Source organism: Pogoniulus pusillus, chromosome 4 (assembly GCF_015220805.1).
Source record: "Pogoniulus pusillus isolate bPogPus1 chromosome 4, bPogPus1.pri, whole genome shotgun sequence".
Lineage (NCBI taxonomy): Eukaryota > Metazoa > Chordata > Aves > Piciformes > Lybiidae > Pogoniulus > Pogoniulus pusillus.
Genome location: NC_087267.1, coordinates 32,080,173 through 32,093,321, shown reverse-complemented (window position 1 = coordinate 32,093,321; position 13,149 = coordinate 32,080,173). Strand labels below are relative to the sequence as shown.

The window sequence follows — 13,149 nt, the reverse complement described above, 5'->3', positions numbered from 1 at the left end:
TTTCACAACTAGACCTTATGTACTGGATGGGAGTCAGGTTTACACCTTTTCAGCATGACATGGGTCAGCAACATGAACATCTTGACAAATCCAGCATAATGAGGGAAGGAATATTAAACTGCACCAGTACAAGTTAGGAGGTGATCTGCTGGAGAGGAGCCCCATGGAGGAGGACCTAAGAGTCCTGGTTGACAACAAGTTATCCACGGGACAGCAATGTGCCATTGTGGCTAAGAAGACCAATGGTATCCTGGGGTGTATTAAGAAGAGTGTGTCTCGCAGATCAAGGGAGGGTCTCCTCCCCCTATATTCTGTGAGACCCCATCTAGAATACTGCATCCAGTTCTGGGCTTCCCAGTTCAAGAGGGACAGGGATTTGCTTGAGAGAGTCCAACAGAGGGCTACAAGGATGATTAAGGGGCTGAAGCACTGCCTGAAAAGGAAAGGCTGACCTGGGGCTTTTTAGTCTGGAGAAGAGAGACTGAGAGGGGTTCTAATAAATGTATATAAATATCTGAGGGCTGAGTGTCAAGAAAGAACAGCCTCTTCTCACTTGCACCCTGTGATAGGACAAGGGCAAACGATGTAAACTACACTATGGGAAGTTCCACCTGAACACGAGGAAGAATTTCTTTACTGTAAGGGTCACAGAGCAGAGGAACAGGGTTCCCAGAGAGGTTGTGAAGTTTCCTTCTATGGAGACTTTCAAGACCCTTCTGGATTCATTCCTGTGTGACTAGTTATATGGTCCTGCTCTGGCAGGGGGGTTGGACTCAAAGATCTCCAGAGATCCCTTCCAACCCGTAATGTTCTGTGATCCTATGATGTTGCTATTGTTCATTCTTTATTCTTGCTTGATACTACAAAAGTTGCTGGATTTTCAACAACATTCTAATAAAGTTCATTGCAAAAGGCCATTGAGGAAATCAAGATGCAACGAGGAAAGAAACACATTTTAGATAGAGATCATGAGCTGCTAAAACAGATAAAAATCAAGAAGAGCTACTCTAGAATTGGTCCATTATAGGTAATTGCAAGGTACAGGTGGATCTATCCAGATGAAATTTTGTTAGTGGACCACGTAAATCATGCTGAAGAACAATCCCAGGACAAAATTACCCAATATGCATTCTCAAAAGCAACTTAGGCGCTAAAGAGATTATATGTCACTGAGAAGTTTGTATAAATTAGAAGTCCAGATCTCTCACAAGTAGGAGAACAAATGACATTTTTAGACTCAGAAGCAGTAACATTCTAAACAGCCACTAAACAAGTAGCAAGATTCAAACAGGGTCACAGATGTTAAGGGTTGGAAGGAACCTCCGTAGATCATCAAGTCCAACACCCTTGCCAGAGCAGGGCTGTAGAGTCTAGCACAGGTCACACAGAAACTCATCCAGACAGGATTGGAAAGTCTCCAGAGGAGACTCCACAGCCTCTCTGAGGAGAGGTTCCCTTCATCTCTCTTCTTCCTGTGAACGTTCAGAAACTTGGTTGCCACTAAAGTAGTTCAATACTCTTCCTCCCCCTCCCCTTTTTCTTAGAATCATAGAATCATAGAATCAACCAGGTTGGAAGAGACCTCCAAGATCATCCAGTCCAACCTAGCACCCAGCCCTAACCAATCAACTAGACCATGGCACTAAGTGCCTCATCCAGTCTTTTCTTGAAGTCATCCACTCTTTTCTTGAAGTCTTTTCTTGAGAGGAAAGCAGCCACTCTATAGGCAATCTCTGAAGGATGGCAACAAGCATGAATATATCATCATAAAAAGGCATTCTGCAAACTAGGAAACAAGACATGCAGCCCAAAGAAAGAAACAGAAAGCACCACTGGAACATTCATGGAAGATAATTGTAGAGACTGAAAAAAAAAAAAAGAATGATGCAGAGAACAAGAGAAGTACGTTAAATCAGTTTCCCAATTGTGCCAATGAACATCCTCATCAATGTGTCTATTCCATAACACCAGGATGTTTAGAGAGTCCGTAATATATTTATTAAAAGGTAACGCCTAAAGCACATTAAAAGAATGCTAAAGCTCCAAAATCATGGACCTAACTGAAGAAATCAGAACTAAGAACCTGAATTTGAGGTGATCAACACAGCAGCAGAGTTTAGACCTCCAAATCTACAAATTACCTACCACCATTGCAGAATGTCCTACCTGATGCTAGGACATCATTTCCTGTATGTAGAATGTAAAACAGTAGATGGGAAAAAAAATAAGAAATATGCTACAACTTTCACATTTCTTTTACTTCCTGCTCTCTGCAAAACCGAGCAACGTGCTCTAACAGTTAGGACTCCTGAATTCAATTTAAAAGTGCTAGAGGGGTATATACTATGGAAATTGCAGTTACTCTCACCCCTGTGCACCCTATGTCTTTTTTCATGCACATGTCTCTGTTCCAGTTTGCTTCCAGCTCCTGGCCTTGCATTTATTTTCTCCCCACATCAGACTCAGCAGCCTCAACACTTCACAGCTCTATTCTTTGTCACCCTCTTCCATTGTGTTGCCTTTCTTGGTCCCAAGATCCTTCATCACCCATGTCCTGGTTAAAGACTCCTGCTGTTCCCCAATATTTCTACCCTTTTATTACCCTTCCATCCCACTTTTCACTCACCTAAAAAAACAAAAAAACACCAGTCAAATTCTTTCTCTTCCATTCTGAGCTAACATAGAAACAGGTATAAGAACAGCGTATTTTTCTGTCTATGCTGGGTGTCTGCACATGGCTCTTTTTGCCCACTCTTCTCTATCTACCCTTTGAGGATGATGTCATCTGTTCACACCATCTTAACTAGCATCTGCACAGCAATGGCTTATAAGCATGTCTATCCATCCACCTACTCCTGATTGCCTCCATATGGTACTGCTGCTTCTCCTGATTTTCTCTCCAGAAAAATTAAGCTTGATATGTTCACAACTCAGTTCCATATCCCTCTTTTCAAACACTTTTTTACAGCTAAAACTTTTGCCAAAATGCCTCCTGTAATATGGGAAGTCTTTTGTGACCCCTTTACCTGTGTTTGAACCACACATCCACACTATATTCAAATCTATGTTGCATCTTTCTTCTTTCTAGAAATACAGCTCAGCCAATATCTTCATCTTTGTTCAGGCACACACTGAAGAATTAGAAATGGAGATGAAGATTCATCTGTTTAAATTTAGACAGTCTTCCTCCTTATCCTAAGTCATACTGAAAGTGAAGAAAGTAAATCTCTTTAATATGTTATTATTTATGCTTTCATTTCAGGACTCCTCTTTATAATGTCACCCTTAAGAGTTATGCTGGGATCACTAGTTTCAAGCTCTCGGGAGGCTGATGATATGAGACAGCTCAAAGAGCTCAATCAGCACAGCCAGCTGGTACCTACTGATCTTTGTTCAAAGTTTCTGCAGTCATTACTGAAGTGCTAAATAAAGGAAACAGGAAGCACACTAATCAGATATGTAGCCTTTTAAAAAAATAAATGAAGTATGCTCTTACCTTAAGATAAATAATACATTGGGAGGCTGGCTGAGAGAAAATGTTAACAGAAGAAATGCATACATCTGAGTTACATGACTGCCTTTTAAAATTGTTTAAATAACTTCAAAACAGAGGACCCCACCAAAATTCAACCAAACCTGTCATCTTAATACAGCTACTTCTACAAGAATCATGCATTAACATTTAGCACTTAATCAAATTTTAACAAAATTTTAAAACATTTTTTAAAATAAATCTTTAAAATAAAATACAAACCCACAACAGAGAAAGCCCCACACTCCACATTTATTTGAGATGAAAAACTACCCACAGAACATTTTATACTCAGATATTCTTCTATTACTTGTTTCAGCAAATCAATTTTTTTTTTAATATTATTTTGGGTTGTATAGTGAATTTATTGCCAACATTTACTTAAGCACTAGTACTAATTAAAACACATAATGTGGTACACTTCTCTTACTCCTCATTATGCAGTTGACAGCATTGTTTATACTGACAGAATAAATTCAGAAAGAAATTACAAAATTTAAAAAAAAAATCCAAACTGAAGACACTCCCTGCAAAGTGAAGGTCAAGAACATCAAGCAGGACAGCCATAAAAAAACCCTCTGAAGTTTCTAGCACAATTAAAGTGAAACATACAGATTTTTTTTTATAAAGTTAACATTTCATCAAAATTAACAATTATTATACATTGTATATGGTGATGGATCATTAAAAACAGCACTCTTTTCTGCTTCATGAATTAAACTGAGTTATCAACCCATTTTAAGGGTCTGAATAATCTCTATGAATCCTAAAAGAAATATTCATAATATGCATGCAGGTACCAACTTGTTCTGAAAATAATTCATTCAAGACAAGACCTAAATGTTGCCTTGCACATAAACCTATGTGATAAAATTCAGTAAGGCTCAGAGATACCAGATTTTTTTCAGAGATGTTCTTAGGACAAAAAAAAAAAAAGAAAAAAAAAGAAAAAGAGGAAAGTAGGCAAATTCAAATATAGACTGTTGGAAGCCTTTTAAGTAATAAACGTTTAATCCTTTTTTTTTCTGTCAGTGTCATGTGATTTCCAGTGTACACAAAGTGAAGAGTGAAAAGGTAAAAATAAAACTGGCATAACCTTAATATATTCCAGAATTCATAACTCATTTATAAATTTAGTCCTTTTACAAAAGAATCCTTATATAAATTGCAGGGAGGGAGGGCATCAATCCCATATATGAGGCACAATTTAAGCCCAACATCACTGACCAATCAAAATTAGTGAATGCACTGCATCTCTCTGCAGTGAGGAGAAGCGACAAGGTAGGCTGTCATTCTGCAAAAGCTGCCCATCGCAAGCTCTCCTCTCAGAAGCACTGCTTCTTCCTTTCTTTTTTTTTTTTTTGAGAGAGAGCTTCAATCTCACTGGTGTCTCTGGAGACAAGAAGCCTTCAGTATGTTAAATTACTTTCATTATGTATTTTCAGATGCTTATTGAGTCTACAGTAGGAAGAGTGGGAGACTGCAGCAGCCTGTAAACCAGAACTAAAGCAGTTGTATACATTAGCAGTGTGCTGAAACAATGGCACAGTACAGGCACAAATTTTCATTAAGATCGTTTTTTGAAGATAAGCTTATTACCCTCTTTCCCTTCTACTCTGCTAACAAGTGAACAAAATGAATCCCTCCAACCTGGAACTGCTTCACCTGCATCGAGAATTTATCAAACCTTTAGTGGAGGTAAGACCTGTTCCTTATTATGGTATGCAGAATAAGCAACAATTAACCGAAAAAAATAATAATCAGAAAAAAGGGAAGAGATCAGACTGAACTTACATTTCGCACTAGCATCTTGTTATATTTGAGATCAGGAAATATTCAAATGCTATTTTCCCCTCTCCATTACAAACACAATGTAGGAAACTGTTATTTTGCATTCAAGTCTTGTAAAATAGTAAGAACCTGTGTTGTTTGTACAACATAAAGACAGTACAGTTTAAGCTAATACAGTATCGGGGAGGGGGGAAACAACAAACAACACATAATGCAACTGGGGATATTTTTTTCCTCCTCCAGCAGTATTTCCAAATACTGGCAGTTAAACGTGTTACAGATCGATTAAGCTATTCTTTGACGGATCAGACAGTCTGTAATTAGTGTATACTTATTGTTTTATGAAGGTTGGCTAATATGACTAATCTCTGATGGCTGAAGAAATCCCCCTTTTTGAGGACGGGGGGGGGTTAGGTTTTTTTTAAATAGTTATTTCTATCATTACACTGTACCTTCAAGCCTTTTATTCATAACATGGATTAACTAAACATTTATTTCAAGAGATTAAATTACAACAGTGTGCAAATTAAAAAATGTATTTCTTATAAAGCTTGTTGACTCTGTTTAATTTCTCATAAGAAACAAGAGCTGTTATGTATTAACTACCTGCTAACAGAAGCTAAAGAACTACATTTTCTAGCTCTAGTCACAGACACTCTACGTGCAACAATTAGAGCTTCTAGTCAGGATTTTTTGTAACCTGCACTATTTGAAGAACAGGAAACTTGTCAAAAAAACCTAAATTCCTGAAAGATGACAGAAGAATGACATGATTTTACCAGCAAATACGTGAACATACTAACTGATTTTCTATGCAATCTGTAAGATTACATTTTAAAGATCTTTTATTCACAAGTGATATTAAAAATATATATTCTTGCATTACTTTATTTTGAAATTATAAGCCCTACTTTTAACCTTTTCTTTTCTCCCTCTCACAAGGGCATGCAGCAACTAATTCAGTTTTACAACTGACAGTATGAAGAATGCAGTTGACCGAGTATCTTTCTAGCTGTATGACCTACAAGCAGCAAGATGCAGCACTAAAATGCATTGTTAAGACATAAAGGAATTAGAAACAAAACATGGAACACATTTGTATTACCATTTACGTGCATGACACTTCAACAATACACACAGAAGAGTAATACAGCTGCTCAGATTTTGATAGAAGAAGAGTGCAATGATTGATTCTTAAAATGGTGAGCATTTCTTAAAGAGGGATTTATAATTTTAAAAAGAGAATTGTGGAAACTACTGATGCATGAAGAAACAATGAAACATGAATTGCCAAAAGGAGAACATGCATACTTCACCAGCAAGCCGAATAAGGGTTTAACCAAGCTTTTTCTATACTACTTATTTAATAACTTATTTGTCATAATGACTAATGGATATTTTTCTCTCAATTTTATGGTCTGTTGTGTACTCACCTTAAATGAAAATAAACCAAATTAGGTAACTCATGGTTACTCTCAAAGCACATGAACTGGATTTTATGATGTATAGCAACTTCTTTGACTAAGCCATCACTCAAAAGTAATGAGCAAGAATATTACAGAAAGAAATATCTACATATACTCTGAACACAGAGATCAGAATTTTTTTTTAAAACCAAGAGAATAAAACCAGGATGCTACAAAATGCAACAGGGGAAAGAAATTAACATCACTTAAAAGAACATTTGTTCATTATTGCTGGCTTGAAACTCAAAACAGACAAGCAGAATATGCACTGGTCTGTAGAAGTATCTCAGGCAATTAAGAAGTCCCCATGTTCAATCAAAATTTTTTGCTGCTGAAGTGCTGGAACAAAAAAAAAAAAAAAAAAAAAGGAAAAACAGAAACAACCCTGCAAGGAATGAAATAAGATCCCAGCTACTGCTTGGTTTCCAGGTTACAGTGCATGTCAAATATCTGTCAGTGGCACCATGTATCAATTTATGACAAGCTGCTGCAATGATCTGAAAGGCCCTTGAGGCACAGAGAACAGGTAGGTCAGAAGTTGCATGCATCCCACCTCTGCTTAGCATTTACAAAGGAACAGGCACTAGCCAGAAGGGCAATGCACTGGATATATAAGCTCCCTGCCTTGACATTTCTGCTTCTATTTAACTTAAATCTAATCAGTGCAACACAGAGGTGATGTTTAATCTATTTATAAGACTAAATGCATTTGAAGTTTTCTGGTTTTCATAAAATTTCAGATGGCATAATGTTAGAATTAAGACTGTCAGTTGTTTTAGCAGATTTGCTTTTGATTTCCTCCTGGCTTTTTGCTAATACAAGAGAACTCCATTTCTCCGGCAATGCATTTGGAATGGTTTCTTGAAATCCATTCACAGCCAGGACAGTGTACACAGAGGAAATCATATTTCTGAGGGTTAACACAAACCTAATACAGGTAGCCTGAATTAAACAAAGCTTTTGAAATATTTCTTGTTTCATTTCACACCTGAGACTAACACATTGTAATTTACATCTTTTGTATTTAAGAGGAACGTGTGAAATTACAGTTGAAGCATACCAAGAATTTTCATCATACAATTTGCAATTAATAGCACTGTGCAACTGAGGCTTTTCAGACCTGCAGATGAAATCCATTTGCACATCATATCCAAGTATGCTTAATTCATACTTTTATTTTAAAAGAGCTCATTTGTTTTCCACATTAGTGCTATCCACTCTAACTGCATTCCGAATGGAACAGAGGTTTACATTTAAATTTCATTTCATGCAAAGTATATCCCCTCTTAGATTTAAAGCCTTCAAAAAAACCCTTTACAAACCTGAAGTATCATAGCAAGACACCAAACAGCCACTCATTCATTCACTTCATAACAAACTGAAGAGCTGGCTGACAATATAAATAGTATAAATAACAGATATTAATGCAGATGCTACATTTAGAGCCTATCACCACGTATAAAATACAGCAGATGAGCTATAAAATATAGTTCTCCTAGATATAATAAATGCTACTATTCTGAACTTCACATATCTCTAAGATAAACAAGTTACACAAATATTTTGGGTTTAATATAAAAACCAAACCAAACAAATAAAGCAAAAAAAAACCCAAACCCAAAACACAAAACCAACGTCATAAAAGAGGCAATTTTCTTTTTAAGTACTATTTTCTAGAATTATTCCCTTAAATGTATTCTGGAATAAAATTACATACTGTTCCAACTCCATCTAGGCACTGATTTCTTGAAGAAATACAATATTCAAATCAGAAAATGGAAATGCAGCATTTTTATAATAGATTCCATCTCTCCAAACCCATATAATTTTTGCACTTTACATTATATAGACCTCTGCAATATTGTTGTAGTGGTAAATTTCATTCATGTAGATGCACACAAGATGAAAGTAACCAGAAGCCTTCAAGCTCTGTGAAAATCTGCTCAATTAGAGAACCTGAAGTTTCAGTCCAGGACGTCCCTCCAAATTCTTCATAAGAAAGAGGCTGCTAAATTTCCATGAGTAATTTAAATGTGTTGTTTGTTGTTTTTTTTATAATACGTAAGCAACAGCGCTCCATGTTCCTATCACTTTCTTTTTCTACAAGAGCCTTTCTAAAATGACCTTGAGTACTAATTTGTTAATACTTGACATTCTTCCAAAATCACTCTCAACCTAATACAAAGGCAATGCACAAGTATAGTTTATTCAACAAATGGGCCCTTTGTAAAAAACACATCACTACAAAAAAAAAGCCTTGTCTCCCTAAGTGGGAGCTTTTCACTTTTTATTCTAGATGCTCAGGCTTTTGAGTGCATGCCAGTTAACCTCTAAACTAAGAATACATACTTCTCCTTCCTTCTTCCCCAGAATTTATCTACAGTAAGTGGTTAAAAAAAAAGAAAATCAAATAGTTTCATATTTTATTTCACCTTTCAGGAGAAAAAACAACTGCAACAAAAGAATGTGTTTCCCCTCCACTTTGGAAGTCAACATGCAGTCTGAATCTAACTTTACAGTTCGAGATGCCATTGATGACATCGACACCAACATGTACCAACCGCTGTCATATCCATTAAGCTTTCAAGTTTCTCTCACTGGATTTTTGATGCTAGAAATTGTTTTGGGACTTGGCAGCAACCTCACCGTGCTGGTACTTTACTGTATGAAATCCAACTTAATCAATTCTGTCAGTAACATAATTACAATGAACCTTCATGTACTTGATGTAATAATTTGTGTGGGATGTATTCCTCTAACTATAGTTATCCTTCTGCTTTCATTGGAGAGTAATACTGCTCTCATCTGCTGCTTCCACGAGGCTTGTGTCTCTTTTGCAAGCGTTTCAACTGCAATCAATGTCTTTGCTATCACTCTGGACAGATATGACATCTCTGTAAAGCCTGCCAATCGAATTCTGACCATGGGAAGGGCTGTGATACTAATGACATCTATATGGATCATTTCACTTTTCTCCTTCCTGATTCCTTTCATTGAAGTCAACTTTTTCAGTCTTCGAAGCGCAAGTACTAGGGAAAACAAGACACTTCTGTGCGTGAGCACGAATGAGTATCACACAGAGCTAGGAATGTACTATCACCTTCTTGTGCAGATTCCAATCTTTTTTTTCACTGTTGTAGTAATGCTGATTACATACACCAAAATACTCCAGGCTCTAAATATTCGGATTGGTACGAGATTTACAACGGGACAAAAGAAGAAAGCTAGAAAGAAAAAAACTATTTCTTTGACCACTCAGCATGACACTACAGACATGTCCCACAGCAGTGGAGGAAAAAATGTTGTCTTTGGTGTAAGGACTTCTGTGTCTGTCATAATTGCTCTACGTCGAGCTGTGAAACGGCACCGGGAGCGACGAGAACGGCAAAAGAGAGTCTTCAGAATGTCTCTCTTGATCATCTCAACATTCCTACTCTGCTGGACACCTATCTCTGTTTTAAACACCACCATCTTATGTTTGGGCCCAAGTGACCTTTTGGTAAAGTTGCGATTATGTTTTCTTGTAATGGCTTATGGAACGACAATATTTCACCCTCTACTTTATGCATTCACAAGGCAAAAGTTTCAGAAAGTTCTGAAAAGTAAGATGAAAAAGAGAGTTGTTTCAATAGTGGAAGCAGATCCCATGCCAAATAATGCTGTAATACACAACTCATGGATAGAGCCTAAAAGGAACAAAAAAATTACCTTTGAAGACAATGAAGTAAGGCAGAAATGTTTAGTACCTCAGGTTGTCACTGACTAAATTTCAGTATTCACCAAAATGCAGTAAGTGGAATATCTGAACAAATTGTAGAAAAATACTGCCAAATAAGAAAAAGATTTTTAACTGTTGGTGAGACTGTAAACTTTCAATATATGTGTTAAACAGAGTAGGTCTTGTATATTCAATTTCTTCATTATGTAAGATATATGTTGCATGGCCGTTTGTTAGCCTAACACCATGTGTATATCTGTCAAAAATATTCAAGTCCTCTTTTTTAGAAAATAAATAGCCTTAATGAAGTGCAAACTTTTAAAAATATTTGTATGGCTCAGTTTCTCTGTAAATATAAAAGGATTTTTAAACAAAAATTCCACTCAGGAATACTTTTCTAAAGCACAAATTCCTCATTTTGCATGATAACATTTTTCAATTTAACTCATAACAGTAGTTTATCAGAGATCTTCTGAATGCTATACAGCTATAACTTGGACACATTTTGACCTTACATGTAGATAGCTACTTATTTCAAATTTATCCAGCATGCAATTTTCCTGTGTGTATAGACAAAGCCATTTATGTGATGTCCTTCAATTAATGGCTCAGAATCAATTAATTTTTATGAGGGAAAAAACTCCTCATGTTGATCCAAAAAATAACAGTATCTTTTAAAAAAGGAAAAAGTCTTGCATGTACAACCTCAGGTCCACAGCTTCTACACAGAAAATATACTATTTCAAACAATTACACAGGAGAGGTAGAGGGGATAAGGGGAAAGATAGGCTAAATGAAGGCAAAAACCATAGACAGGAAAATTGTTGGGCTTAATGCTAAAACACAACCAACCAACTAAGCTATTCCTCTGCAAAGGCTGAGATTTCACACTGAAGAGGTTTAGCTAGACCTCTAGTGTGACCTGAGGACCTTCCATCTACACAGATAAATATGGCTGTCAAGTGCCACAGCTAAAGTATATGATAATTTTATTGCGCTCAGCAAGTTTTGTATTGTGTTGACTTGACCTCTCCTTTGACCATGTTCAATTACAGCCATGCAACTACTTTGTCACAAATCAGTCACCAACACTGCTGACTACTCTGTTTCTGTATTTCCTGGACAGCCACACTGTATCATTATTCTACGTTCTCTTTTTCTGTTTCATCTTATACCTGCAATGAAGAATCAAGAAGCTTTAAGAAAGCATCGTCATTCATAGCACTGTAAGCAAGAATTAAGATAGTGCAATCCACTCAATAAACATGTTTGGATAAATATTTCATCCTTTAAAAATATATAATTTCAGATATATATTTTAAAGGATGAAATATTTATCCAAACAAGTTTGTTGAGATATTGAAATATGAGCAGTGGCTACATTCATTGACTTAGTTTGGGGGGGGGGAGGTAAGCAAAACAAAAAAGCCTGCAAAATCAATTAACATGATTTCACTTGTCTTGCTCTATAAACTGCTCACTGTGTCACAAGCTACCAGTGGATTTAAAAGGCTAATCCTCAATAAGTATTGGCTTTTATTAAAAAAAAAAAAAAACCAACAAAAAAAAAAAGGGCAGAGCATATCCTTGAACGTGGGAGCCAGTCTGACTAAAACTACCCCTACTGTAATTTGACTATTACATAAAAATGAGCATTTCTGAAGTACTTTTCTGAAGTTGTATATTAAGGGGGAGAAAAAAAAGACTGATTTTGAGGGAGCTACTTTCCATTGCATCATTGAATTATTAATCATACGTGTATTGCCAAAATTGCTTTTTGTGATTAAAAATGTGCTTTTAATGTACCTTAGTCTACTTGGGCTCATGCCTTAGCTTACCAGAATAGAAGACTCAAAAAATACTATGGCAGCTTCATATTCCACAAAGACCAGCCACTTAAAATCATCCAAATTCTACCCAGCAGTGTTATTATCTAATTGATAATTTGTTATCTGAAATTACTGTGTAACATATATTCAAACATAATTTCATAGCCTTTTTTTCTCAAAACTAGCCTTGCAGCATCTGCATTATACTGAACCCAATTACAGTTTTGACTTCATTCAAGCTAACCTTAGTCTCTTAAAAGACTCAAAATACTTCATTTTATTTGAGAGGTTTTCTGCATTGGCCTTTTTTTTTTAATCCCATATGCTCACATTCTTTCAGCAATAAAGTCTTCTGAAAAGATTTGTGCTCAAAGGAACAGGAAATGGTTTTTTTTTCCTTTTTTTTGTATTTTTTTTCTCTGCCTAGCTTTCCTCTGTACTCTGAGCATTAGAGGAGAAAGTGGGATCTCTAGGGTTAATGGCATAATATCTCACTGATTACTTATCTTCTGATAAAGCATTCTCAAAGTAATTAAAAATACTAATAATTTATTTTTAAAATAAGAATAAAGAGAAATTATAATGACCACAACACATAAATAAGCCTACATTATGTTGTTATCTGAAGTAAGCAATTAAGAAAAGCTTTCAGATTTGAAAGGTTTCTTGACAACATGACTTTACTTTTCAAAATTAAGCAAAACATCCGGAACTAGAGATTTAGCCTTAAAAGCTCATTCATTAGAAAGTCAGAGTCAACGATGCGGTACTGCATAACAAGAGAGAAAATGCAGCCTAGGAATTAGTCTGGGA

The 13,149-nt window shown here is 36.1% G+C and overlaps 2 protein-coding genes across 3 annotated transcripts in view; one reads left to right on the top strand and one right to left on the bottom strand.

Annotated features, from left to right (window-relative positions):
- Window positions 1-13,149, bottom strand: part of COG5 (component of oligomeric golgi complex 5) — a 205,206-nt gene that overhangs the window by 155,195 nt on the left and 36,862 nt on the right. The window lies entirely within an intron of this gene.
- GPR22 (G protein-coupled receptor 22) lies at window positions 4,819-12,173 on the top strand. Of its 2 annotated transcripts, none has more exons than XM_064142503.1 (3): window positions 4,819-5,230; window positions 6,266-6,525; window positions 9,229-12,173. In XM_064142503.1, exon 3 carries the CDS (start codon window positions 9,254-9,256, stop codon window positions 10,553-10,555), a length of 1,302 nt encoding a protein of 433 aa, XP_063998573.1. In that variant the 5' UTR covers window positions 4,819-5,230; window positions 6,266-6,525; window positions 9,229-9,253; the 3' UTR covers window positions 10,556-12,173. The 2 variants fall into 2 exon arrangements, with proteins under 2 accessions (XP_063998573.1, XP_063998572.1); XM_064142502.1 differs by having other exon boundaries at window positions 6,266-7,315.